This window comes from Aulonocara stuartgranti (assembly GCF_965226115.1).
Source record: "Aulonocara stuartgranti genome assembly, chromosome: 17".
Classification (NCBI taxonomy): Eukaryota; Metazoa; Chordata; class Actinopteri; order Cichliformes; family Cichlidae; genus Aulonocara; species Aulonocara stuartgranti.
The window spans coordinates 23,800,461-23,824,628 of record NC_138953.1 but is presented as its reverse complement, the minus strand read 5'-3'; the positions used below and the strand labels follow the sequence as shown (position 1 = coordinate 23,824,628).

Genomic DNA, 24,168 nt, shown 5'->3' with positions numbered 1-24,168 from the left:
TGTATAACTGAAGACTACTTAAAAAATGAGAGTAAAGCTGCCTGAAAGAGTTCAGGCTGAAGAATAAAGGTGGTTTAACCAAAATATTGACTTGTAAATAAGATGTTAGGATTTATAGGGCCGAGTGCAGCAAACTCAGTTTTATCTGAATTCAGAAACAGGAAATTAGACGCCATCCAGCCCTTTATGTCTTTAAGACATTCCTGGAGTTTAACTAATCAGTGTGTGTCATCAGGCTCGATGGATAGGTAAAGCTGGGTATCATCTGCATAGCAATGAAAATGTATGCTGTGCCTTCTAATAATCAAGGGTGTAGATTTGGCAAAGATGGAAGGGACATGTCCCCACCAATATCCAGCGGTTATTGAATTGTCCCCACCAATAATTTGATCTCTCCGAGTAAAGAAAAACAAAACCGATAGAAATAAAAAAAAAAGACGATATGTCAACGTCTCATTCACCCAGCGGTGCAGAACGTTCTCTACCGGAGTCCTACCTCATGTGACAAATATGGCCAATGTGATTGGCTGTGCCTTTCAGGGAGCTCTGTTTAGTTTTAGCAGCGGCAAGCCTGCACTGCAAGGACCTGCAAGGAGGAGAGCAGGATGGCAGCACAAAGGAAGAACCTGGATATAAGGAAGTATTTTTCAAAGAAACCTGTAAGTCACTTAAAGTCAAGTTCACTCATAAAATGTGTCCGTCATAAAACCGTTACATGCTATGCTAGGCTTTGGCCCACATCAGTCTAAAATTGTATGTAACCATGAATAACGTGTTTTGTAAACTAACTGCACAACAGGCAGCAGTATTAGTTGTCTCAGTCTCAGAGTAGGATTTCTAATTTTGTTTGAAACTGTCAGAGAAAACGGCAGCCTCAAGCAAGCCAGGATATTAGTTTACAGAGGCTGTTAAAATTATATGTCTAACGTTAAAATGTTGGTGACACAATAATTTCATCCTAATGTGCTGACATATTCATAGGGTTAATTTTTGAGACAAAATATCACAAAGTAGTCATGATTTTGCAAATATTCCACCTTGTAGTGCAGTTTGCACAAATGGTTTTAAAAATGCACTCATGCTACAAACATTACTGATGAGTCCAGATCTGCACAAATTGACAGAAACACTGAAGCAGCTACACATTTTATTCTTATTGTCATGTATGTCCTATTTGTCAGGTGACAGAAGAACCAACACAAAGCTCAGAGAGTAATGGTGATACAAGATCACAGGTGAAATTGGATGATGACTTGGCGGGTCATTATTGTATTTGAAGCTATTTTTATTTTTGTATGATACCCGATTTATATGGAATATAAACTAAAGTCTAAAATACTTTTTTAATTGTAATTTAACATTATATAAAACTATTAATTGTAATTTTAAATGGTTTAAAAGCATGTAGAATAGCATATGTAGGCAAGTATATTTCTCCTTTTTTATCAAGAAGCAAAGACAAAAAGGAGGAAATAAAAGAAACGGGGCAGAGTTCGGTGGTTGAATCATCAGTCCCCACCAATGCCAAAACCAAATCTACGCCCTTGCTAATAATAATGTCCATGATGAGATGGTGCTAAATTCTGTCCACTGATTAGCACAGGCTTCTTGTCCAGTGAGTTAAAATCTAATAGTATATAGCTTATCCACTATGTTAATGTTGTAGGTAGTATCAACACAATGACCTCAGTTTTCCTCCTGAAAACACTGTAGACCCACCACTGAACCACTGAAAAATGAGAGTATAAATGAAACAGTGGCATAGGCTCTTTGATGACTCAACCTAGGACTACAAATTATGCTTTACAAGGGCCAGTGTTGGGTACAAGTGGAAAAACTAGCCCCCAGGTGGAGAGTTATCTGTTTCTTACCATGTTGGTTAAACACAAGTTTGGGTAACCTGCTGCTGAAGATTTTATACCATTTTTTGTCTTTCTCTCCATCATTTTATCCTCCACACTTTTAAGCCCCTGCGCACTTTTTCTTTTATATGCTGAATCTGTTTTGGGCGCATGCAGATGTGTTGACCAGGTTAGACTTATTTAATCACTGTGACTCAGTGGTGTCTGTGGGTCCTGCAGAGCTTTTGATATGTTGTAAAGAGAAAGTAAATGAAGGCTTTGAATGATGAGTCATGGGAGCAGAGTAGTGTGGTCTTTGTCTCCTCTTTTGTTTTCAGTTTGTTTCAGCAGAGCACCGAATGTGGGTGAGCGTAGATTGAGTACGCAGGGTTCAGTACCTTGCACTGAATGATGAGAGCAGTTAGGACAGGCGAGCTCTCCCCGCCCTCGGGCTTCTCAGCTGTCTGTCTGGCTCCGGCCTCGCTGCTGTCGTCCTCCTCATCCGACCGTAGGCTCCTTTCACTTTCCTCAAAAGACTCCCTCTCCTCTGTGGAGTCGTCAGCCGTGCTCTCGCTCCTCTCCTCGGTGTCAGCGGGTCCGTCCTTGGTGTCGGCCAGTGGGGAGCGAACCCTGGTGCTGAGGTCCCGGCCCTCACCTCTGAGTCGCGTGATGTTTCCCTCCAGCAGGCGACGCTGCACGATGCTGTGAGGTTGCTAGAAAGAAATGCAGAGGACAGATAGGTCTTATACAGGAGTTTTTCTCAGTACAGACCTTTTGAAAATTGCACATAGTGTGTAGTGTGCATATAAGGAGAAAGAAAAATACCCTGTAACTCTACAAATAAATTAGTCAGACCACTGTGTACTGAGCGTTAGTGCAAACAGCTAGTATATAATGTATGTAGTTTAAAATATATTTGTTAGGAAAAAATAGGCCTGCTTCCTGTTTAGGCAAAAAGAAAAGAACAAGATGAGCCAGAGATGTACAGCTGCTGATGTGTGAATTAGTATATATATGAGGTGTTGTTCAGATCAGAAACTGAAACACGACTTCTTCTGATGCCTCCAGAAAAGAGCCGAGAAAGAAATCACTTGTGCATATGAAACAGGCTGCTTTTTAATATTTTGCATTGCAAATGAGTAATTTAAGCTCATGAAATGAATCACTTTTGCCCACTGATAGTTCATCCAAATATTTCACATGCATGTTTGCATACTGATGGTTCACACTCTGGAACCTTTGTTAAAACAGAGCTCAGATTTCATAGCCACAACTAGGGATGGGTATCATTTAGGTTTTATCCGATACCGGTGCCAAATCGGTACTTTTGAAACGGTGCCGGTGCTCAAACGGTGCTCAAACCGGTGCTTAAAGAATGGAGAACACAAAATTGGTCCAAAAACCTCTCATGTTCAGCTGTTTTTTGTAAAAATATAACAATGTTAGCCTTTTCTGCAGCTATGGGGCATATATGGTATCACTCTTGGCTGGAAGCAGTGCTTAAACAATGGAAAAAACACAAACTTTGTCCTAAACCTCTCATGTTTAACTGTTTTCCACTTTTTCTTTGGTCATTTTAGCCTTTTTAGCCAGGGTGAAGGGAGCATCTGCCATCAAACAAGAAGACAGCCGCATGTAGCTATGATGATGTTTGCTAGTTCACCTTACATGCATTAATGTAATAACGTGGTTAGCCTACTCAACGTAAATTAGCTACTCACGCAGAGAAGAACGGCTGCTGCCACCATCATCCGTCATCATTTCTGCTACACTGGCAGGGCTAGGGGCCAGGACTCTCCTCTTCGTGTTTTTGGGGGATGTTGCATAACAGGCAACCCACCCGCAGTAGATGTGCTCGGTGTGAGGTCTCGCAGCAAGCTATCAAATACGGCGCATTTCTGGGCTTTTAAAAAAAAACGCTATGCGTCGCCAGGTGTTTCATCGGATTCGAGGTGTTACCTCCTTTGACAGTATCACAGTATCAGCTTAAAGCACTTGTTGCAGGCTGCTGAGTTTGCATATTTTGCTATGAAGTACAGCCAGACTTTTGACTGCTTCGCCTTGGACATTTTTAATCTGTAGCTCTGCTCTAACAGAACGTACGTACCTGGCCCCGCCTACTATCCTCGGAAACGTAAAATGATTGGCTAGAATCTAAAGTGTATCACAGCTCAGGAAAAAAAAGCACCGAAATAAAGCACCGAAATCTGCGCTGCTTTTCGGTCTGGTTACTACCGTTTATGTCAGAACCGGTGCCATCATGGCACCGGACACCGGTACCCATCCCTAGCCACAACCCAAAAAATCCCACAACGTACATGAGAATGCAGCATGCAAAAACAGTTTCATTTCTGGTTTATCAGTGCATGTCAATATCAAAACGAAATGAAAGTTATACTGTTGATATCTGACTTGTTTTAACTTCCTTGAGAAGTGCACAAAGCTAATATCTACGTCATCTACAAGCATCACCGTTTACAGCTGACTGTCCTCATACTTCATAGTTACAATGCAGAGGGACACATGCTGAAAACAGCTATCTGTTTGAAAGAGAAACAGTCTTAAATCAAAGTGTCCTCACCTCTATCTTTAAGCTTTATATATATGAGTTATAAAATAATCCAACTCTCATGGTTTGGCCCACGTGGATATAACATGAAGGGGTTTTGTTCCCAGTAGATGAGTCACAGGAATAATTTTTAAGTCCGGTATTGTCAGACTTTACCTGTGGACTTTTATTGATCCACTATTTCTTTTGTTATGAATGTTGATTAAAAACAGCACCGCATTAAAAACAGTCATGGAAATGACTGCATGACCTCAAGAACACTTCCAGAAATCACTGTGCCATTAACAAAAAGGTTAACCCTCAGAGGCTTAAGAACTCAACCCTAACCCAAGTTTTAAAAAGGAAAAAAGACTTCATTTGGAAAGTGAAGTCTTTTTGAATCTGGAGCTGTTAAAATGATTGTTTTCTTTGTGTCTGAGAGAACAGTTTAATAAAAACAAAAATGACATATTCTGTCTACCTGGAGTTAGAGTTAGAGTTATGGTTAGGGTTGAGTTCTTAGATGTTTGAGAGTTAAAGGTTCAAGTTCAAGGTTCAAGGTTCTTTATTTGTCACATGCATAGTTATACAAGTATAACACACAGTGAAATGTAGCCTGACACGTTCCTCGACTTGTGCAAAAATTCTCCTCACATGGCAGAATAAAACTTTATCTTCAGTGAAAAAGTGAAACGCTGTCCCAACTAGCTGAGATGAAGGTCGTATTATTAAGACATGAAAGGCAATTCAAGGAGGATACTAATGCTTTCAAGTCATCACTGTCAGCGGACATAAAAGGCTTAATGCAAGAGGCTTTTATTTGATACACAAACCTAGTGGCCTTTTTTTTTCGTCTAATAAACACTCTTTTAAGTAATCTTAATAAAAGAAAATGTTCTGAAAAAGTTCCTCATGTTTGAAACTGCATTTTAAAACACAGCCTCCACAGATGGATATTGAAAAGCCTGATTTCTGTTGCTTTAGAAACACACAACATGTGGCTGTTTTTTCTGGATCACATGAGGAGAAAATTCTATTTAAGCTGCCTGTTGCTCCATAATCACATTGTTCTTCCAGCAGTACAGAGCCTGGGTACAGACTTCCAGAAAGTACGCTTTTAAAAGAGCAGGCCACTTAACACCAGCAGAGTCACTGCATTAATAAAGCACAAATGAGTTGAAGGAACACTAAAATCAGCAGGATATTAAGAGATGTTCCTATAATGTTCTAATCACACTTAATGAAAAAACAACAGCAACAAAAAAACAAACCTCTGGCCAGGCTGTCATAGAATAATTTGTTAATAATTTGGGTTTCATAGAAATGTTGCTAATGAAATGATGAGGAATAAGAGGAAAATGCACAGACTTGTTGCTTTTACTGTATGTGGACTGTTTTTGCTGCTCGGCTAGGGAAAAAAAAACAAATAAGATAATATTATGTGACCAAAATAAAAAGAATGTTTGGCCTGCTAACATGCTATTAGCACCTAACAGCTGGGACTGTTAGGGATCCAGTCACTGGTATCGTAGGCATCCTGAAGCGTTTGAAGTGGACATTTGGACCCGTGAAAAGTCATCAGATTGCCTCTGAAACAGACTAACTGGATAACTGTCTCGCCAACCAGCAGTGGCATCTGTCGAGCCGTAAAGTCGCAGTTTGAGCATTCTGGGTAAATGCCAAGCCTATAAAGCACATCGCCAGCTGTCTCCCTGCTGTTATCAAAAGCATTGTAATACTCTGTCAAACAACCTGGGACCTCTACAACCTGTCACACACACCATCTTGCATCTTGTATCTTGTACCTCATTCTTAATACGGTTAACAGACCTGCAGGCATTGAACCTCTATAGGAAGTGACGTTTGGCAACTTCAGTCACTCCTGCACAGGCGATTCATCTTGTGGGATGCGGTGTAATTTCTTAGCTCACATGTCCTGACAAATTAAGCAATTTTTTAAAAATCTAGAAGAAGGTTTGCAACAAATGCACATAAACACTGGTTATGCTCAAGGACAGAAAGGCCAGATTAGACTTTGCCAGAAAGCATTTAAAAGAGCCAGCGCAGCTCTGAAAAACATTCTTTGAAAACCTGAAACCAAGATTAACTTGTACCAGAATAATAGAGAGAGAAAAATGCGGAACGAGAGAAGCAGCTCATGATCTGAAGCCTACAACATTATCTGTCAAACGCGGTGGAGCCAACGTTATGACATCGCTGTCAGTGGAACCGACTCACGAGTGTTTATTAATGATGTGACTACCGATACTCTCGGCTCAGATTCAGCCAAATGCTGCAAAACTGCAAAAGCAACCCGAGAGTTTCTCACGACAAAGAAATGGGATATTCTTCAATGGCTAAGTCGGTCACCTGATCTCAGCCCAGCAGAGCAGCTTTTCAGCCACTGAAGACAAAACTGAAGGTAGAGACACTCACAAACAAGCAGCAGCTGAACGTGGCTGAAACAAAGGCCTGGCAGAGCATCTCAAGGGAGGAGACACGGCATTTGGTGACGTCCAGTCATTGAATCCAAGTATTTAAAAAAACAATCCTTATATTTAGAAAGCATATATGTTAGTTTGCCCAGTTATCTTGAAGTCTCTGAAGATAAAAATGAATAATGTATGTAATGCAAAACTTTGGCTAAATCCTGCAAATTAAAATTATTTGTTTGATTTAATGTCCTCTCTAGTGTTGCATAGAACAAAAATTACCAAAGAAAAAAAAACAATGTCGTTGCCAAAAACGTAACTTCAAAATAACGTGACTACAAGTGGCAGATTAGGTTAACACAGCACATTAACTTCTCAAGTTCTCCGCTGCTCTTTAACAAAAATCCTCAGATTTAGTCGGCAACATCTAAATGACTGCGAGGTCAACATTAACAACTTTGTGTTCTACCAGTGAGAATTTATATAATCAGCCTCCTTTCTCTTGTGATCAATCAACGGCACGATCTATAAAACTCATCAACGTGTACGTAAGTGATTCAATAACAGCCATCGAACAATGAGTCACTGACACATTTTCCTCTGTTGCAAGTCATGTGTAGTCCACCTCCCAGATCCTTGGCAAGGAAAAACCCTGATAAGATGATCATATGTGACCATCCAACGGCTGGGGCTGTCAGAGATTCACTTGTTGGTATCGAAGGTATTCTGACGCATTTAAAGTGAACATTTTCACCTGTGATTGTCTCTGAAACAGACCGACTGGATAAATGAACAAAATGGACAAACGATCACCTAAACAATCAGCCATTCTTCTGTCTGGGACCCAACCCAGATTAAAGTTTAAATTTCAAACGAGGAGCTGGAGAATAAATTGACATGAACTATACAGTTCAAGAAAATAAACAAGAACTGGATGTATGATTTGTTTTGGAACATGTACGAGCGATCAGCAGCAAAAGCTGACCTTGTTTCTGTGAAGAAACGCCATCCAGCTGCTGCGATTGTCTCCGTTTCACTCCTGATATGACACAGGAGTTATGACGCTGCTATTCGCTTGCCTGTTTATTTTCCACATTACTGGGTATTATTTGTTGTTCTGCTCTGATGAACATGCACACACCATCTCTGCTGTTAAAGTATTCCTGAGCACAATATAAATGAAGACAAGGACGATTTTCTGGATTGCAAAGCAAGAAGAGGACAGATGGAAACACGACAACTAAAAACAAATAAGAGGAGGCTTCGGGGCCCCGGAGAGGCGGCTGTCTAACCTTAACACAGTAGTAATAATGTCGTGTCATGTCTGGACATGTCTGTGGTCTCACTCTGTTTGATCTGCCATCACGTTTGAGTGGCACTTCAGTCCATCGCCTCTGCGGACCATCCAGGAGTCTGTTTGCCTGCCTGTCAGCTCAAAGAGCTCAGCGAGCATTTATTCACCTTTAAAAAAAATCAGCACATACTTGAAATAAAACAAGTTTTCTGCAGTGTTCTGTTGTGTCCATAGATTGGTCTCGGCCTGCTGGGCTTCACTGCCGAGCTGCAAAAACAGCACACTTCAAACTAGTAATCACTACTCGTGTCACAGAGTTCAATCTAGCCCATTCATTCCTCGCTGAGCTCCAGCTGTGGCTGAGCAGCTCCTCTTTAAATGTCTCCTCCTTGTTGTTCCCCCCTTTCATTTCCTCTCATCTCCCCTTTTCCTTCCCTTATCTCTCCCATCCTTTCCTTTCTTTCTGTCCCCTCCCTCGTCTTATTGTTGTCCTTTTCTCTCTTTACTGTACATCTCCTGTTTCTTTTTATCCTTTTCCTTACATGTAATCATATCTTATACAGTATATTCCTTTCATTTTCCATTATCTTTCCATTTATCCCACTCTTTCTCCTCATCCCAGCTCCTGTTTTCTTCCATTACCTTTTTGACTATTTGCTTTCAATTTTCTTTTCTTCCCTAACCTCTTCTCTTTCCTCTTTCTGGGCATGACATAATCTCCCCACTCTTCTTTATGTCTCATAAAACAGGGTTATTCACACTGGACATGCTCTGTAATTGTTTTTTGTTCTCCAATGCTAACTTTGGTTTTCTCTTTCTGTGTTTGTTGTTCCATAAATCATTAAATTTGGCAATTATACTCTTTGACAAATATGACACACGTAGCTTGTTAAATGGATAGAAATGGCATGTGGAGGATAACAAAAATTGTATTTTAATTAAATTTATTATTAGGTCTGGTGGCATACCAGAATATTTTTATTCAGCACACAAAGAAAAAGACTTAAATGTCAGACTCCAGCAGTTTGCAGAAGACAGTCTGAGTTTGATTAAAGGTTCATTTGTTGAGATCTTCGGCGCTCTCTTTGGACTGACTCACAGAAACACTGAACACAATCTAATTTTAGCGATTAGCTTCTCCATATGTCCTTTGATGGTTAAAGTCTGTTTCTGTTGACCCTCTAACTGCTCTGGGGTCAGCTGGTGTAAGTAAATCACATTTTGCAGCAGGATGCTACCAGCAATCTGCATTTGCTGTTTTACAGTTTAGGGTAAATGCTACATTTTACATTGCAGGACACACTTTCTACCACTCTAAAGTTTTGACACACTGTCTCATTGAATGATTTTTCTTTATGACTATTTACATTGTAGATTCTCCCTAAAGGCATCAAAACTATGAATGAACACATATGGAATTATTTAGCAAACAAAAAAGTGTGAAATAACTAAAAACATGTTTTATAATTTAGATTCTTTAAAATAGCCACCGTTTGCTTTCATTACTGCTTTGCACACTCTTGGCTTTCTCTCAATGAGCTTCGTCGTCACCTGAAATGGTTTTCCACCAGTCTTGAAGGAGTTCCCAGAGATGCTGAGCACTTGTTGGCCCTTTTGCCTTCACTCTGTGGTTCACCTCATCCCAAATCATCTCGATTGAGTTTAGGTCAGGTGACTGTGGAGGCCAGGCCGTCTGGCGCAGCACTCCATCACTCTCTTTCTTGGTCAAACAGCCCTTACACAGCCTAGTGGTGTGTTCAGGGTCATTGTCCTGTTGAAAAATAAATGATGGTCTAACTAAACGCGAACTGGATGGGATGGCATGTCGCTGCAGGATGCTGTGGTAGCCGTGCTGGTTCAGTGTGCCTTCAGTTTCGAATAAATCCTCAACAGTGTCATCAGCAAAGCACCCACACACCATCACACTTCTTCCTCCATGCTTCACGGTGGGAACCATGCATGTAGAGACCATCTGTTCACCTTTTCTGTGTTGCACAAAGACAGGGCGGGTGGAACCACAAATTTCAAATTTGGACTCATCAGACCAAAGCACAGACTTCCACTGGTCTAATGTTCATTCCTTGTGTTTCTTGGCCCAAACAAATTTCTTTTGCTTTTTGCTTTTTCTTAGTAGTGGTTTCTTAGTAGCTGTGTGACCATAAAGGCTTGATTTTTGCAGTCTCCACTGAACAGTTGATGCAGAGATGTGTCTTCTGCTGGATCTCTGTGTGCCATTTATCTGGGCTCTGATCTGAGGTGCTGTTAAGCTGTGATTTCTGAGGCTGGTGACTCAGATGAATTTAACCTCAGCAACAGAGGTGACTCTTGGAATTCCTTCTGCCTTCTTTCCTCGTGTGAGCCAGTTTCATCGTAGCGCTTGATGGTTTTCGCAACTGCACTTGGGTTAAAGCTTTACTAGTTAGCAGTGCCTTCAAAGCAAGTTCAACACATCAGGGATATCTTTTTCTTATCTGGCTTCACCAATCAGGCTCACCACAGAAGTGCTTATCAACTTAATAAGTTAACCCAGACTTTCCTAATCCACAGGTGTTTACAGCAAAGAGGTGACACTGGCAGCATCTTCCCAATCACAAGCACAGACAGGTCTGCTGCCAGCAAAGCACTGGAATTTACAAAATCAAGATAAAAGTATAATATTAGGAAAATATGTGGAGGTTCAGCAGGTAATACAAACTAAAAGCAACACAGCTGCTGCAGACAAAAAGAAGTGTGAGTGTGTGCGATAAAGCGCTGTACGAATGTGTGTGAGCTTTGAACGCTTTAGTGAGTAAGACTCAAAAAACAAACCACAGTCCCATTAAATAAATGTTTAGTTGTAGCTTTTATATCCCACAATTAAAAACAGGAGCTGCTAATTGAGTTGCAATGGCTTTATTTGGCCAAATATAGACTAAAAATACTGACTTATTACAATTAGTTCCTGGATTTCTGTTTACATTTGCCAAACATCAAGGGCAGCATCATCCAATGGATCATCATCCCAAAATAAAGTAACACTAATACCTTTTTTAATATTTCTATCTTAAGGGCACGTTGTGTCAGACTTTGAACAGCTCATGAAATACACACTGTGTATTGCTGTGCTGTGCTATGTCTTCAAAAAAATGCTACGTGAGCCAAATTTCCTCCGTTGTGCTCTCAGCACGCTTCTCATCTCGATCCACCGATTGCTTGTTAACAGACTGCGAGTATGTGAATTGGCATGTTTCTGGATTTAATGTAATCTAATCCAATGAAGACAGCAGGCTTCAGTATCCCATAAAGAGTCGGTCCATCATACACGATGCAGCCTGCTGCTCTGCCTCGTTTGACAGCGAGTGTTTTTCATTGCTAGAACAGCTGAAGTGAGGTCTGTTTGTTTTGTGAAGGGAGATTTTGGACAACGTGTTTGTGAACATTTTCTTAACTGTAAAATGTGTAATAGATATTGTGGCAACCATAGGAAGTTTTTACTGTTTATTCTATCTTCCGATCATAATTAAAAGGCATTTATTGGCATTGTTCTTATTTGGTTAGAAATTAGCCGTGAGGCAGATGCTTCATGAATCCTTCCAGCCATAATTAATCCCATGAGGATAATAAGTTTAAAATATCAGTCATAGATAAAAGAAACAGTACAGCTACAGTTGTGCTCAGAAATTTCAAACATGAATGTCATGGCAGTCTTTTTAATGTGGAATGATTGCACAGCATCTTTAATAACTTAAAAAAAACAAGTTAGGTACGTTTCGATTTATATTGGATTTTCTCTAATCCATACAGGGTCAAAAGTATGCATACAGGCTTAAATATATACATGCACTCACTTAAAAATTCTGTGGTGCTGAAGGTTCTGCAAAGGACATAACCCATTAACCTTTTGTTAGTCTTGATAATCCAGACTACAATTGGTAGTTTCTCTTTGCCAACATAAAAAAGATTTGTTTGACAGCACTCAGTACTCACAACAATGGTACTGATCAGTCCAAGCAAGTACCAATTCTCCAGAGAGGATTGGTCAAACGTGAGCGAAAGTTATGCCAGAAGTTTGTTGATGGATACCAAAAGTGTCTACTCAGTGTGCAACTCGCTAAAGGACATTTATCCAAATATTAGTGGAGATGTGAATTAGATCAAATCCATCCATCTTCCTCCGCTTATCTGGGGCTGGGTCACGGGGGCAGCAGCCTAAGCAGAGAAGCCATGACCTCTCTCTCCCTGTATTCCCCTGGACAAGCTGGAGAATATAATCTCTCCAGCATGTCCTGGGTCTGCCTCCCATTACGGCTAAACTCCTCATCCTATCTCTAAGGGAGAGGCCAGCCACCCTTCGGAGGAAGCTCATTTCTGCCGCTTGTATCCGCAATCTCGTTCTTTCGGTCATTACAAACAGCTCATGGCTATAGGTGAGGATAGGGATGTAGATCAACTGGTAAACTGAAAGCTTCGCTTTTTCACTCAGCTCTCTCTTCACCACTGCACGTACAGCGTACAGCGTCCACATCACTGCAGCCGCAGCACCAATCCGTCTGTCTGTTTCCCCTCCCTTCTCCCGTCACTTGTGAAAAAGACCCCGAGATACTCAATCCCCCCTTAATTGGGGCAGAAACTCGTCCCTGACCTGGAGTCGGCACTCTACCCTTTTTCCGACTGAGGACCATGGCCTCAGATTTGGAGGTGCTGATTCTCAGTCCCACCGCTTCACACTCGGCTGCGAACCGTTCCAAGGCAAGCTGGAGGCCATCACCCGATCAAGCCAGCAGAACCACATCATCCGCAAAAAGCAGAGATGATATCCTGAGACCACCCAGGTGAAAGCCTTCTGCCACTCGGCTACGCCTAGAAATTCTGTCGGTAAAAGTTATGAATTGAATCGTGACAAAGGGGAGCCCTGGCAGAGCCCATCACCCACCGGGAACAAGTCCAGCTTATTGCCAGCTATGCAGACTAAGCCACTGATGAGTGGTTGTAACTTCTGACCACAGATTTATGAAAAACACAAAGAGTCATAAAACACTTTCCTTTGGGGTTGTTAATGATCCTACTCAGTCACTTGAGGTTTACATTTAAACCTGCCATCATCTCAGCCAATATTAAAGGTTTATAATGTTGTACTTTTCTGTCTTATTGTCTAAAAACAAGATTTTTTTGTTTTTCACATGCAGCCAGAGGAATAACCAGGAGTGTTTTCGCAGCGTGGGCACAATTCTGGTCAACTGTCCCGCAGGCATCATGTTCATTTGTGCTCATTCATACGTGGCCTGTTGCTGATTTTGCTGATGTGGGTCCTGCGGTGACCCCTGAACACTAACCCGTCCAAACTGGTCTTCCTCCAGTACGTCAGAAAGACAACTGTTCATGTTTGACTTTAGACCTCGACTCTCTGTTTTTCTCAGTTTCTCTTCCTTTGAGTTTCTCCCTCTGTGAGTCAGATTAGAGGCTGAATGCCATGTGGACTAATTATCTCTGCAAACAGGCTCGCCTCGCCCTCATCCAGCCAGTCACGTGACCTCACTAATGCCCTCTCCCTCACTCTGATGGACGTCTCCAGCTGCTGACTTCCTGTCGCAGCGACCGGGAGGCTCCAGCAGCTTCACATCTGCTGCCCACCCACCCACCTCTACGCTTTCGCCTGTTTTACACTACTCTCCTTCTCTTCATTAAGTCCAATAAACCTAGTGGAGTCGCAGAAAAACCTCAGTGATTGAATGAAGTACAGATGTGGCGACTAATGGCGCTGCTGAGGGTCTATTTGATGATTTGATCTCATTTAGGAAGACACAATTGATCCACTGATCAGGATTAATGATGTAGCCGTGATTTAAACGGAGCTTTTCACAAAATGGACTTTTTAGAATTGTGGTTATTTGCTTTCTTGTAGAGTATTTCTGACTCATTTCCAGACCTGTGTCGGATATTTTATTGACCAAAAGTTGTTGTATTTCTTTGCCAGCTTTCTTTGCTCCCAGATTTTTTTTCTGCCCTCCGGCAGCTTGTTTCAGAAAAAAAAATTATTTATGCCCTCCCACTCTGACTGGCTGCAGGTGTGGCAGTTAATGGCTGCAGCTGGAGACGTCAAACCGTGTCCAATGCTGAGTGAAGAGCCGAAGAACATGCTGCTGCACAGCAGAGACTCCAGCAGGATGGTTCAGGATGCTAATTTTGTGTCTAAGCTCACAAAATAAAAGCCTGAGTGAAGTGTGTGCTGAGGCTAAGCGCCACAGGCTAATAACACAGGGAAAATAATGAATTCAGCTACTCCTGATGTGAATTTTCCACTGCAGCTGGTAACGGTGTAGTTTTAATCCCAGCTTAATTGCTTTGTCACTGTAGCAAAAGCAAACAAAAGAAATTCATGTCTGTTTTTTTTAATAGAACAATGATTAACTGACAGTGTGTTTGGCTGTGATCACACAGCAGTTGCCTTCCAGAGTTCAGACGTGCTTTTTAGTTTTCTATCTTTATTTATGTGTTAAGTATATTGTGTAGGCATTTCTTGACTGGTTTCTTTTAAAATATAGTTTCTGTTAGTGTCTATAGATCATTTATATCTGATTCTTTGTATTTTGGTTAATGTTACTGCAGCCTCCACTAGTATTCTTGTACACATTTGCTGTGTAGGTCTGCTGTCTGTGCTGAGCTACTTCGTGTTTTACTTCTCATTAGCTTGTCTCCCTTGTATATTGTCTTGCTTTACTTACTGTATGTCATTTACCTTAATTATGTTCAGCTGTGTTTAGGTTCCCTCCTGTTTCCGCTTCCCTCGTTATCTCATGTGTATTTATAGTTTGCCTGGTTTCCTGCCTCATTAACTCTTACTATATTCCACATGGTTTCTCCAGTGTCTTTTGATTTTTTGGAGATTATATGCCACAATAAAGGCTTGTTTCTTTTGTTTTAAACTGCTAGCTTGTCTCTGCAGTCTGCATTTGTCCCCAGTCTTCCTGCACTTTATGACACATTCAGGTACCATGCACAACATTCATTTAAGAACCATAACATGACATGTAGATGAATGAATGTTCAAATAACAGTTATTCAGCTGTACAACAATTGCTGTCCTGCTTTGTCTGTCGTCTTCACATGAAAGCTAAAGTACATACAGTGGCTTCAGAAAGTATTCAGACTCCTCACTTTTTTTAAACTGTAGGTTTTATGTTTTTAGTAAAAGTTTCTTGAAATTCTGTCATCATGGGAACTAATGAGAAAAAAAGAAGAATTTAAAAACGATGTAGCTAAATCGCAGTCAAAAGTTGTATACCTTTGAAAAAGTGATTTGATACCGAAATCCTAAAAAAATTTGATACTGAAAAAGTAAAAAATGTTTTTTTAAAAGCCCAAATGAATTATTTTGACCACATTTTTTTTATGTAAATCTTTTTTCTTGTTTTTTTACAGTTTCAGTTTGGGGCTGTTGTTCATTCCTAGAAAACAACCAACTGAACATACAGAACTGGGCTCTGGGTGCCATGTTTAACTCTTTTGGGCATTTTATAGGCATAAATAACCAGTGAATTAACTAGTCATAAAGAAATGTCCTAAACATTTTTGTTTTTTTCTTCCAGTTGTAAAGATCACAAACACCAAAACAAAAGTTGGATCAGGAGGTCTCGTTTCTCACACTGTGCCAACATCTCTGTCCCTTTCTCTTGCTTCCTCTCCTCTGCTGTGTGGGTTGTTGTGTCGTTTTTGTTTTTGTCTGGTATTTTTAGCCCCTCTATGGCATCGAGGGAGCAGCTGAGGGAGTGTTACCGCCCATCCAAAGCTCTGGATGACAGAGAAAGAAGTGTTCACGCTAACCCCTCTCCAGCCCACCTAATTGTCCTGGAGCTAATAATAAAGCACTAACCGATGTGGCAGACAAACTCTCCAGAGATCCGGGAGATCTGTGACCTTGTCATTGTTGCTCTGAAGTGCTGCTTCACCCTCTGGGGAATACAAACAATTCAGTTCAGGGAGTGGATATGAATGAAAATTAAAACCTGATGGAGGATGAGGTGTGCACATCCCTACCCTGATGTTTTCCTGTCTTTAAAGGCAAAGTTTACTCAGTGCCATTTTATACATCAAGATTGTTTTGGAGTCAGCTGCCCAGTTTTGGAGATACCTAGAGATAATAAAATGGAACCACTTGCCATTTGCCTGGCATAAACTCAGTGTACATCTCACTTTCCCAAAAATCAGTTGCTCAAGTAAAATCCACAAATAAAATGTAATTCTTCCAAACTACATTTGACATCAAAGAATGCCTCCATCTCCCAATAATGAGACACATTCTTGTGACAGCAGGACGGAATGCAAACTTTCATGGCATCCCTTCTTAGCTGCTCAGCTTGCAGGCTTTCAGCTTCAGCGCCAGGGTTTTAATCAAATAGACAAATGCTGTTTGTTCACTTGAGATGTTCTGCCAGTTCTTTACTGCAATTTCCTTTCAGCTGCTACATGTTTGTGGGTCTCTCTGCCCTCAGTTTTGTTTCCAGTAACTGAAAAGCTGCTGTTGGATTAAGATGAGTTGACGCACTTGGCCACTGAAGAACTCTTGGGTTGCTTTTGCGCTGTGCTTTGGGTCATTATCTATTTGCACTGTGAACCATCATCTGATCAGTTTTCCAATATTTGGCTGAGTCTGAGCAGAGATCTTGCTTTGTCTATCAGTAATCACATCATCAAAAAAACAATAATGACACAGTTCCACTGGTAGCCATATATGCCCATGCCGTAATACTGTTTCTACCATGTTTGACAGATGATGTGATTTACTTGGGATCATGGGCTGTTTCACTTGTTTTCTGGTATAAGTTAATCTTGGTCTCATGTGTCCAAAGAATGTTTTTAAGACCTGTGCAGGCTCTTTAGATGTTTTCTGGCAAAGTCTAATTTGGCCTTCTTGTTCTTAAGTGTAAACAGGGGTTTGCACCTTGCTGTAAACATCCGTATTTACATTCATGAAGACATCTCTTGTAAACTGTGGCAATGCTACACCTTCCTATTCGGGAGTTTTCATGACTTGGTTAGATGTTGTAAAATTGTTTTATTAACCATGGAAATAATACCATGGTTAGTGCATTCATTCTTTTTTAATAATGTACCAGATTGCTGATTTGCCCACTGCATTGTGGTGGAGTACAGAAGCAAAACTACAGAAACTGTAATTTACAGACCTAACTGTATGTCCATATGACTGCATTACTGTAGCAGTAGTCTGATCTGATGCACCTCACAAATACAACCACGGTATCTATATAACAGAGAAAACTAAATTTTGCACTAATGCAAAATATTTTTAAACAACAGTAGCTAAAAAGCAGAGGTGGGACCAAGTAATTGTTTTGCAAGTCTCAAGTAAGTCTCAAGTCTTCTTTATCCTCAAGTCTCAAGTCAAGTCTCAAGTAATGTCAGGCAAGTCAGAGTCGAGTCTCAAGTCACTGGTGTAAAAGTCCAAGTAAAGTCACAAGTCAGAAATTTTGAATTTCAAGTCCTTTCGAGTCTTTAAAAAAAAACGAAAAAAGAATGTTGCAGTTATGCTAAATGTAAATATTAGACCATGTAATTTTTAAATCTGTGTTTTTCTCAACACATGACAAAATAGTGAACTTAGAAAATATACACAAATTGTGAAATTGCACCTCTTTAAAATGCAGCTCAATTAAACCTAGCTCCAAGAATAATTTTCACTGACAGTTCTGAGATAAGCTGCATGTTATTCTTGGATGCGCTTGTAGGCCTGGCTTTAAAATCGCATGACAAAAATATCATACACATTTAAAAAAAACTGCATCACCAACGTAGCCTGGACAACATTTGCTAGTTAGATGAAGTCAGCTATCTCATCGTAGCATATTTATATGCATATTTATAATCATACGGTTCTTGGAGTGAGTGCACACACTCATGAAGTTTAGTAACTTCAGGTCACTGCAACAAGCCCAGGTACAGTTTACCGACGGATGGGTGCAGGACCTTGAAATGCACCGTGGAGAACGAAAGACCATCGTACATATCATAAGTTTACCAGTCTCACAAATCGTCGTCATAAATACACATTCCTTAACCGTTTATTAATAGGACCTTTGAGCTCAACGGTAATTAATTAGTAGTGGAAATAATTTCTGGTACGCGTTACAGAAATGTAGCAGTGACAATAATACTGTATGCTGTAATCGTACTGGGCAATTAGTGATACAAAACAACTGTTTTATCCTGTGAATAAAAGTATGTTTTTGTCAATGTACCATAATAACAGAAGCGAAACACAATATTGTGTCAGGACAATTCACTATTTATGCACAATAAACAAAGGAGCATAGCGCGACAATTTCTGTTCAGCGTCAGACTTGCTTGTAACCTATATCACCAATTATGTTATGAAAATGACGCATTAACTACAACAGAAGACTGACCTTTGTGTAAATGCTTGGAGCAGACTAACATGTGAGCTGGAGTGTTCTGGGACGTTATATTTGATCTTTGAATGGCTGCGATCCAGGCCATCCGTCGCCTCTTTGTTACTTCGGAAACATGGCTCGAACAATTTCTCTTCAACGACGTAATCCGATAACAACCGATTTCTTTACCCGTCGGCTTCCCGTGGCTGTCATGTGACCGGCTATTGCAGTTAATAATACAACAGCTTCTTGCCATTTTTTGTGTTTCTTTTTATCGCTGTATAACTGATTTCAATTAAAAGCCTGCGTGCGCTAGTACCTCTTGCCACGAGTTCCCAGAATCCTTTGTGGTTCTACCCCAGAATGACATCACATTTTCAATCTCTATATGCATGTTACATTTTATATTTGGGGTGAAATATCAAGTCTTTTCAAGTAAACCGGTTCAAGTCCAATTCAAGTCCCAGGTCATTGGTGTAAAAGTCTAAGTCAAGTCACAAGTCTTACAACATTTTTTCAAGTCAAGTCTAAAGTCATAAAATTAATGACTCGAGTCTGACTCGAGTCCAAGTCATGTGACTCGAGTCCACACCTCTGATAGAAGCCACTAGAAACAAACTATTCCAGCCTAATTGATGACATTTATGGCATTTGTTTTCTGTGCTGACTGATATGCTGCTCAGTGCTTTGCTGCCTGCTTTTAAATCAGGTGTCACTCTGAACATAAACACAAGCTACATGTGATGTCTCTGATGTGTATCTGTTTCTACCCGTGCTGATGCTAGCATGACTAAAGCTAGCCAAGCAGCAGTAAATATGTGAAGTAAGGCAGAAGGATATACTCATCAAACAAACAGGATCATAAGAATATAAAACCACGAGCACTACAAATGTAACAGAAATATGTTGACATAAAATGGCATGTTATTTGAAATCTACACGAAACAATGACACAACTACTTTTTTTCAATTTTTTCAATTTATTTATTTTTTACCAATTGTCCAAATTAGTCTGTGATTGGCCTTAGTGTGACAGAAATCATATTTATATACAACTAAATATGACTCAGCAAACATGTTTTAAATGGATGATTCCTCACTTGATGACGAATTACTATTTCCATATTTGCTGAGTCTTAAATTTGATGTCAGTGAACTTTTCAGTGGTTGGTGTTAAAAAAAAGCCCCCAAATCCCCTATGAGCAAGCACTTGGCGACAGTGGAGAGGAAAAACTCCCTCTTAATAGGGAGAAACCTCTGACAGAACCGGGCTCAGGAAGGGGTGGCCTTCTGTCTTGACCGAGAGGGGTTCAAATGTTCACTGACAATTTAGTTGTATATAAATATGATTTTTAGGACTTGATGTTGACACCAATTATGTGAAATTGGGGACGCGCACAGTTCCGCTTCTTCTTGTTCTTCTTCTTACTTGGCGGAATCTCTGGCAGGCTCTTAACTTCAGTCTTGAGTTCAGCCACCTTGACATTGAGCATTTTCTGTTTGTCTTGTACACTTTGCAAAGATTCCTGTACAGAAAATGCAGCTGACTCTTCTTTTTCTATCTTCTGTTGTTCTGTGGTGTCTTTTTCTTTCTGAGGCTCCTGCAGAGACCTTGCAGTGGATGGCCGTGAGTCCTCTTTTTCCATCTTCTCCTGTTGTCCAGTCTCGTTTTCTTTCGGAAGCTCAAATTTGTGCATTTCATTTGCAGCAGTGGAATTTTGTTCTTTGTGCTGCTGTGGGATTTTAAGTGAGGAAGCTTTGGCCCCTTTCAGCTCTGGCTCCAGAGACTCTAGCTTCAAATCATGAAGGGCCTTGTTGGGGCAGAGCTGGGATTTCAGGTCACTGATTTCCAGGTTGAGTGTCTCCTGCTCCTGCCTATGTTTAACGGCCTGCTCTTCAAGCTGATTTTGAGCTGCTAGGAGCTGTTTCTGGAGCATCTCAATCTGCTCTTGCTGAATCCTACATTTGAGCTCAAATTCAGCCTCCTTAGAGGACTTCAGTCCTACAGAGTCAGTGTGTGAAGCCTCTGTGGTTGGAGTGGCAGACTCCACACACTGCTCTGTGGTAGGGTGGCTGATTTGGTCCTGCAGGGTAGCAATCACCTCATCCAATATGACCATAGCTTCATTGTCACTTGCGAGAGTGTCTGTCTCACTGATGTCATAGGGCTTATTACTAGAAGCCTCTTCCAGCTGCTCTATGAGGCCTTTGATCGTTTCCTCGTGATTTTGCTCGTTCTCGTGAATTTCTTCACGAAGTTTGTTCACCTGAAACTGGTGATAAGAGGCCCTCTTGTTTGCACCTACCATTTTACAGTAAAGGTCGTTCTGATGGTATTGGGAGGCTTCCAGTTGGTGTCTGAGAGCAGCAATCTCGTGCCAGGGATTAAACGGGGGTCTAAATGTGGGAATGGGTTGATATTCCCAAGTCCCTCCATTAGGCACAGGGTTTTGTCTGCTGGGGTTCTTCCCATTTCTCTCTCTCTCCATGTCCTCCTTTGCATTTGAAATGGGGAGGGATTCAGCCTTTTCTTTTTCAGGAGTGGCTCCAGAGTTTTTTTGCATTTCTTCATTTTTCGGGTTTGCTCCATCACCCGTGCTGTTTTGAGCTTCAAGAAGAGCCCGGGCATATGCCCGAGTAATTGCTCTTCTTGGTTCTTCAGCCACTCTTTTCTGTTTTTGCTTTTTTGGTTTCTTTGGTTTCACAACCGTTTCCTTTGGTGGTTGTGCCACAGGAGACTTTTTAGTATTTGGTTGTGCGGCTTTATCAACCTCAGGTTTTGGTGTGATGACCATTTCTATTTTTGCTTCTGCCATTGTAGATGCGTCAGCGTGTGCGTGTGCGTTTCTCTGCGTCCGCCTTGTCTTTGTTTTAACAACCAGGTTGCTTTGTGTTTCTGCCATCTGAGATCCACTAAAGTTGGTTGAACGTCTCCCCTATTTATAGGGTTTTCCAGTAGAATGTGCACTGTGACATCACAGGCTGTTCCTGTGATGCGCTGTTCCTTTGAAGTGCCATGATTGGAACAATTCAAAATAAAATGCCCACAAACCTAATGTAAAGGAAAGGCTTTTATTTTGTAGCACATACTGAATTAACACTATAAAAGCTACTCTACAGGAATTGCAGTAAAAAATAAAACAAAAGCAAAATATGTTTTTTAAATGGTTGTTAAAAAAACTAACCAAAGTAGAAGACAACTGTTTAGTGGAAAGTAGTCGACATTCTAGAGATTCTCAGGCATAATAATTTCTTTCATAATTTAAACAAGGACAGGTAGAAAACGTTCATATTTAGTGAAAGATATTTATTAACATTATCCAATGAGAGTTACTGAATGTCTGTAGGCAGTGAGATCTTGGTGGTTGATGAGGCGACAGAATGTCATCTATGTTTGGTTTTAAATTCAGTTTCAATGCTGAATCTAAGAAACAACAGACTGCAGAGGGAGACTTTAATAGAGGTTTACTAACTCTTACTATCATATACATTGTGGAAAAATCTGTCTTTATTTAGCATAATATATTTGTTATAAGCACTAAATATGTTTTATGATTAACTGATGAACACTAACGTACCAAGCTGAAAATTCTGCTCACCAGTCAGCAGCTTATATTCACAAAAAACGGATAAATCTGCGATCCATGCAACTCTAACCAGCAGAGGTGGGACCAAGTCATTGTTTTGCAAGTCTCAAGTAAGTCTCAAGTCTTTATCCTCAAGTCTCAAGTCAAGTCTCAAGTAATGTCAGGCAAGTCAGAGTCGAGTCTCAAGTCACTGGTGTAAAAGTCCAAGTAAAGTCACAAGTCTGAAATTTTGAATTTCAAGTCCTTTCGAGTCTTTAAAAAAAAACGAAAAAAGAATGTTGCAGTTATGCTAAATGTAAATATTAGACCATGTAATTTTTAAATCTGTGTTTTTCTCAACACATGACAAAATAGTGAACTTAGAAAATATACACAAATTGTGAAATTGCACCTCTTTAAAATGCAGCTCAATTAAACCTAGCTCCAAGAATAATTTTCACTGACAGTTCTGAGATAAGCTGTATGTTATTCTTGGATGCGCTTGTAGGACCAGCTTTAAAATCGCATGACAAAAATATCATACATATTAAAAAAAACTGCATCACCAACGTAGCCTGGACAACATTTGCTAGTTAGATGAAGTCAGCTATCTCATCGTAGCATATTTATATGCATATTTATAATCATACGGTTCTTGGAGTGAGTGCACACACTCATGAAGTTTAGTAACTTCAGGTCACTGCAACAAGCCCAGGTACAGTTTACCGACGGATGGGTGCAGGACCTTGAAATGCACCGTGGAGAACGAAAGACCATCGTACGTATCATAAGTTTACCAGTCTCACAAATCGTCGTCATAAATACACATTCCTTAACCGTTTATTAATAGGACCTTTGAGCTCAACGGTAATTAATTAGTAGTGGAAATAATTTCTGGTACGCGTTACAGAAATGTAGCAGTGACAATAATACTGTATGCTGTAATCGTACTGGGCAATTAGTGATACAAAACAACTGTTTTATCCTGTGAATAAAAGTATGTTTTTGTCAATGTACCATAATAACAGAAGCGAAACACAATATTGTGTCAGGACAATTCACTATTTATGCACAATAAACAAAGGAGCATAGCGCGACAATTTCTGTTCAGCGTCAGACTTGCTTGTAACCTATATCACCAATTATGTTATGAAAATGACGCATTAACTACTACAGCAGACTGACCTTTGTGGAAATGCTTGGAGCAGACTAACATGTGAGCTGGAGTGTTCTGGGACGTTATATTTGGTCTTTGAATGGCTGCGATCCAGGCCATCCGTCGCCTCTTTGTTACTTCGGAAACATGGCTCGAACAATTTCTCTTCAACGACGTAATCCGATAACAACCGATTTCTTTACCCGTCGGCTTCCCGTGGCCGTCATGTGACCGGCTATTGCAGTTAATAATACAACAGCTTCTTGCCATTTTTTGTGTTTCTTTTTATCGCTGTATAACTGATTTCAATTAAAAGCCTGCGTGCGCTAGTACTTCTTGCCACGAGTTCCCAGAATCCTTTGTGGTTCTACCCCAGAATGACATCACATTTTCAATCTCTATATGCATGTTACATTTTATATTTGGGGTGAAATATCAAGTCTTTTCAAGTAAACCGGTTCAAGTCCAATTCAAGTCCCAGGTCATTGGTGTAAAAGTCTAAGTCAAGTCACAAGTCTTACAACATTTTTTCAAGTCAAGTCTAAAGTCATAAAATTAATGACTCGAGTCTGACTCGAGTCCAAGTCATGTGACTCGAGTCCACACCTCTGCTAAAAAGTAATGGACAGAGGGCACTACAGGCAAAAGTAAAGATATTTTTATTTTCAGGATGAAATGTACCTTTAAATAGATGATCGGGGTTTATTGGTTTAAATTGGACACAGTGCTTAGTTTTATTTAAAGTAAAGCTCACTTTTCCACCCTCTATAAGCTCCTTCTGTGCCACCGTTTTACATCCAAGTCCAGTTCTGTAGCTTTTGATCATCCTCAGATGTACCTGGAGACTCCAGATCTCTTGATTAGACAGGCCTACAAACACACACACACACACACTCAGGCTTCTGACTCACTCGTCTGTAAGAGATCAAACCGACAGCTAAGCTGC

The 24,168-nt window shown here is 40.5% G+C and overlaps 1 protein-coding gene across 2 annotated transcripts in view; it reads right to left on the bottom strand.

Annotated features, from left to right (window-relative positions):
* Positions 1-24,168, bottom strand: part of nrip2 (nuclear receptor interacting protein 2) — a 50,191-nt gene that overhangs the window by 14,470 nt on the left and 11,553 nt on the right. Inside the window, exons 1-2 of one of the 2 annotated variants that reach the window (XM_082510717.1) lie at positions 3,563-4,043; positions 2,240-2,554 (exon numbers count right to left, since the gene is read on the bottom strand). In XM_082510717.1, coding sequence (XP_082366843.1) covers positions 2,240-2,554; positions 3,563-3,592 — 345 coding nt within the window. In that variant the 5' untranslated portion in view covers positions 3,593-4,043. Of the gene's footprint in view, positions 1-2,239; positions 2,555-3,562; positions 4,044-24,168 lie in introns of those variants that run through there. The other variant, XM_082510716.1, reaches the window with a different exon arrangement.